Genomic DNA, 5,424 nt, shown 5'->3' with positions numbered 1-5,424 from the left:
TAATAAGTGCTCAATAAAACAATTTAATTATATTAAAATTGCTTAAATGTTTATTGATATTATTAATAATTTTAGAGCAGCCTTAACCTTCAGGAAAAAAAGAGCCACATTTTACTCTGGTATTAAAACAGAACTTTTCCTAAAGAGAAATCAGTATTTTCTATTTGGTCCTGAAATGAAAAGACCAAGTATCAAAGGAATTTCATGAAGCATTTGGATGGGTCCGGTTGGGGTGGGGGAGTGGGGGTCTATTTGAGTGGTCTTTTCTCCAAAATGCCCAAAACCACAGGAAAACATTAGCCAGAAAAGTGAGCAATGTTTGAAGTTCTATTCTTGGTATCTTTTTTCCTAAGAACAAGTTACATACGTCATTCTTCCCCCCTAGAGGCCTGTAAAAACGTATTTCCCGACAGCCACATACCACCTACAGCCGCCGCTATTGGGCTGCACAGATACCGCGATCTCCACGGGGTGAAGCCTCGCAAGGGGCGGGGCTTAGCGTGACATTTGCGACTTTGCTTAGGCAGGCGTCACTTGCAACACCATTGGCCGTCCGGGGCGCAAACCGGCCGGGGTGAGGAGCAGGAGATTCGAACGCGCGAGGCCGAGCGCTGCACCTGCGCGGCTCCCCGAGAAGCCAGGACCGCGGCCTCCCCGCGGCGCCCCACGAGCTCCCACGACTCGCCCGCGTCGCGCCGGCCTGCGCCCCGCCCGCCCGCAGCCCACCTCTGCTGGCGTCCAGACCTGTCACCGCGTGCAGGACACGGCCCCCCATGCCCTCCGCCAGGCCCCGGGAGCAAAGCCCGCAGCGCGTCGACGTGATGGGCAGCCGGCTCCGCAGCCCCAGCGCCTACCCTGCACCCTGGTGGGGACCGCAGCCCGGAGGACCCGGCCCCGCCAAGCGCCGCCGGTGGGAGGAGCCCGCGGGCCCCGAGGCCCAGCCGGCGCCCAGCCTCCAAGACCTGGCGGGGCCCCCGGCCGCGGCCGCGCTCACTTCCGTCTTTGTCCTGGCCGCGGGCTGCGCCCTGCAGCTGCCCCTGGACCACGTCGACCTGCTGCTGGAGCCCGAGCCAACGTCGGTCCTGCAAGTGTCTCTCGGAGATCACACCCTCGTGCTGGTCCCCGAGGCCCTCCTGGACGCCGGCGACCAGCGCTCCGGAGGCCAGGCCCACTCGCCCTTCGGCCTGGAACCGGCCGCTTTCCCGGGCGCTCCCGGGGACGACGCCGCCGTCGAGCAGGGATTGTTCTGCGCATCTGTCCCGGAGGTCGCCGCCCAAGTCGAGGCCTACGACGAGGACGCCGACCCTGAGTTCCCGCCGTCTTGGGCGGCCCCTGCAGCCGGCTCAGTCGCTGGGCTCCGCCCCTCGGCTGGAAGGGAGTCCGGCCCCTCCCCGCACGGCCGCGTCCCAGAGCCCTCGCCCTGGGCCCCCACCCCTAGTCCAGAGAGACGCTCTCCTGGCCCCTACTACCGCCTGGACTTCCACCTTCTGGAGCCCTTTCCCACCTCGCCCCTCCAACCTCTGCCTCCCTCTCCGAGTCCAGGTCCCCACGCGCGCGCCCCGCGCCCTATTGGTCCTCCGCGCAAGGCCCGGAGACGCCTCTTCGAGGAATGAACTGCCCTCACACGCACACGCACACACAACTCTGGCTACCCCCTGGGGTTCCTATGGGATTCCCAGAGTCCTTTACACTGAATATCCATCAACCTGGCTATTGAGTACCTCATGTGCAAACAATTGCTTTTTCCGTGCAGACTGCCTATAGCGGCAGATGAAGACGTCCGGAAGAGAAAGCAGATTCTAGACCTTATCTTTGAAATCGAAAATCTGTCCAGGGATACCAGACAATGCGTTTTCAGACGTCTGGGCTTCTTTGCAAGATCCTGCTCAGGCCCCTCCATTTCCCCTCGTTTGGCATCAGTTATTTTCTCTCAAACTGTGCTGTTTCTCTAACATCATAGCGTTGCTCCCGTTTCTCCCAAACCAAGAAATCACTGGATTTCTCAGGCTGTGAGTTTCCTTGTATGCTTTCTCATGAATTTATGAAGACTCTCAGCCATGACTTTTCTCTTTCTTGGTGTTTCCAGCTGCTCTTCTGGAAAACTGCAAAATAGTCTGAGGGTTACTATACCTAATAGTATAATGTTTGTTCACAGCTTCTCTTAACCTGCTGGGGTTCTCTTCCAGTCGGTTCACTTTCCTTTATGAAAGATGTTGGATTTTGTCAGATATTTTCAGTATGCATTGGGATATGTATTTCTTTTTTAAAACCCTTCATCTGATGATTTCAACCAATAGACTGATGTAAAATGTTTGCGTTCCGGCTATTCCACATTAGTATTTTATACCTTTTCAATGCTACCCTGAGTTTTCTCTTATGTAAGTCGAACTTCTAATTTTAAAAAGTTAATTTATTACCATATTTGCTTCACGTTTTATAAAAGAAATAAAATACAACTGATAAAGCTGAAGTAACAAGATGATTTCATTTTTTAAAACATCAATACTATTTAGATTCACCAACATGCTTTGCCAATTCTTCTCTCCCTTTTTATACTTGCTTTCCACTCCTGAAGTCTAGTTTCAATTTTCTTCAAGCTGAAGAATATCCTTTAATAGTTCTTTCCACTATATCCTATGTGTGGCTAACTATCTTGGTTTGGTAAGTCTGGTAAGTTTTTGTGTGGTAAACTCTCTTAGTATTGTATGTCTGAAAACACTTTATTACATATTCATTCTTAATTTTAAAATGATATTAACTACTTTAAAGGTGTCAGCCCATTGTTCTGCCATTTGTTGTTGTTGCAGGCAAGAAGTCTTATGCCAATCAAGCTGTTATTCCTTTTATATTTGACTCAGCTGTTCATTTTGGCATATTTTTAAATGTCTCTTTTCCTTTGATGCCCTACAGTTTTACTATAATGTCTCTAGGCGTAGATTCTTGTTTTGGCTTGATGGAATTTTATTAACTATCAATATGTGAAATTATCTCTTGCCTGAAAACCCAGAAAATCTTAGGCTCTATCTCTTGGCTCTATGTCTCTTGGAACATCCCATACATCCCCACGTGTGGAAGTCCAATCAAGACATATAATGGCCCTACTCAGTCAATCTCCCATGACTGTTAACATCTCAGTATCATATGCCGGGGGGGGGGGGGGGGGGAGGATCAATTCCAGCTTCCTTTATTCTTTAACTCAATTAACTAATTTTTCATCAACTGTTTCCAGTATTCTGTTTATGCTTCTGTAAGAAAGTTTTCATTTCAAAGATTGTATTTTTTCCTTTTCAAGATTTTTACTTCTTTCTTCTTGTTTCAAAACTTCCCCACTTACTATCATAAATTCCTGTTCTTGTTTCATGGATGGTATTCCAACCTTTATGTTTTGAAATTTTTTAAACATTGATAGGTCAGTTAATTCAATTTCCTCACAGGTAAAATCTCCTATTATTTGTTTTTAATCACAGTGGATTGTCTCAGGTGCTTAGTGACTTTTGATGGTGGGCATGTTTTCAGTGTTAGCACATCACTGAGTGGGCACATTTATCTTCTGCGTCCCACAGTTATAATTTTTACAGTATCCACTTCTTACTGGACCACAGCTCAGAACCAAGGCTTTTGGAACTCTTGAAACTTGTCTCTCTGGAAAGTCACAGGTCTAATCTCTAAGCAATCACACAGTGGCCATTCCCAGCTTCAATCTGTCTTTCCTTGATCAACCACAGACACAAACATGAAATAGTGGTCAATCCCTCTTCAACCTCTGATGATTGGCAATGGGATGATTTTTCAGCCCCCTCAATGAAGCAGAAATCCCAGTTGCCACTATATATTTTAGTCTCAGTACCACAAATACATCTAAATATTAGCTGTCCATTCAGAAATTGGATTTTCTACTCTATTTCTAGTCCCCAGAGGCTTGTGTCTTTCTTTTGAAATTAGATGTCAATATTTAACACGGTTTAATGTTTCCTATCAGTGCTCTCTGCTTCCAGTAGAGGGACTCCCCCTGTACTACCATCTTATCCACAATTCCCACCATGACTCAACCATCCCTCCTCCTTCCCCACATAACACAGCAATTGATCAGCCACAAGTCCCAACCTAATTATCTGATTATTCTGAAAAGGGAAGATGGCCTTGTTTGCAAAACTGTGTCTTCTCTCGCAAGAGCCTCATAATCTACACTAGAAATGAGTGAGGAAGTTCATTTTCAGCAATATGTGAACCACATAGTCCAAAAAATCCTCACAAACAACACTCTTGAAACTGATGGGTAAGGATTATTTTAATATTTTAAAGGCACATCACAGTTTGTAAAACTGTAAGAGAAATCCTGGAAGGCCAAAAATGATGACGTGTCACAAGTCCAGAGAGGAAAATGGGTGCTGAAACGAGGGGGTATGTGGGGCTATTCAACATTCTGTGGTGACCTGCAGCTTTGGTTTTAACAGCCCATTGATGGGGGAGAGAAAATAAAATTCATCAGTTGCATAGCGCTGAAAAATATCCCAGGCTTCCAAAACATGATACATCCAATTGGCAATCTAACAAGCAAAAGAAAAAGAACTCATAGGACAAAAGGAGATTGGACTTCAATGTATCTGTCTCAGCCTTGGCTCCAGGTAGAATGAAACACAATCTCTTAGCGGCTGGGGGGAGCCGGGAGTTTATTTTAAGATATTCCCTGGTAGGGTCGGCCAGTGGCATAGTGGTTAAGTTGGTGCACTCTGCTTCGGCAGCCAAGGGTTCACACGTTCAGATCCCGGGCATGGATTTACACACCACTCATCAGCCATCAGCCATGCTGTGGTGGTGACCTACATACAAAGTAGAGGAAGATGGGCACAGGTGTTAGCTCGGCAACAAGCTTCCTCAAGCAAAAAGAGGAAAATTGGCAACAGATGTTAGCTCAGGGCTAATCTTCCTCACAAAAAAAAAAAAAGATATTCCCTGGCAGATGGTGGACCTGGCAGAAGTAAAAAACTCTTCTCCGAGGAGAATATACCTTATACCCAGAGCTCAGTGTCTTCTCAGACATAACCTTCCCACTGACTCTAAGTTCATAATCCAAAATCAAAGAGCACATAAGGAAACAAACCACCATAAGTGAGAATAAACCCAAAAGACATTCAAAACAAGAAAAAGGAGAACCAGTCCCCTGAATGGTGGAGATTGATGAATTAGCAGATATAAAATAATTTTTATTGAATTTGATTTGACTGAGGACATAAAAGTGGACAACATAAGTGTAGCTAAGAAAAAATATCAAAAGATATGGCAGCTTTAAAAGGCAACTAAAGAAAACTTGTAGGGATTAAATATACAAACCTGGAAGTGGACAATACAACAAAAGGGTTAAGCAACAGTCCAGACAGAACTGAAAATGGAAACACTGAACTAGAGAAATCATCCACAAAGCTG

At 46.3% G+C, this 5,424-nt stretch overlaps 1 protein-coding gene across 1 annotated transcript; it reads left to right on the top strand.

Moving 5' to 3' along the window:
- The first annotated feature begins 821 nt into the window (after nucleotides 1-821).
- Nucleotides 822-1,613, top strand: LOC124235702 (proline-rich protein 23A-like). The gene has a single exon (XM_046654069.1). It carries the CDS (start codon nucleotides 822-824, stop codon nucleotides 1,611-1,613), a length of 792 nt encoding a protein of 263 aa, XP_046510025.1.
- Nucleotides 1,614-5,424: the final 3,811 nt, after the last annotated feature.

The sequence above is a fragment of the Equus quagga genome, chromosome 1 (genome assembly GCF_021613505.1).
Source record: "Equus quagga isolate Etosha38 chromosome 1, UCLA_HA_Equagga_1.0, whole genome shotgun sequence".
NCBI classification, from domain to species: Eukaryota; Metazoa; Chordata; class Mammalia; order Perissodactyla; family Equidae; genus Equus; species Equus quagga.
The sequence above is the reverse complement of the archived record's forward strand: the minus strand, read 5'-3'. Positions and strand labels throughout refer to the sequence as shown.

Coding starts and splice junctions, on each gene's coding strand:
- LOC124235702 (XM_046654069.1), top strand. CDS start 822: ATGGGCAGCCGGCTCCGCAGCCCCAGCGCCTACCCTGCACCCTGGTGG.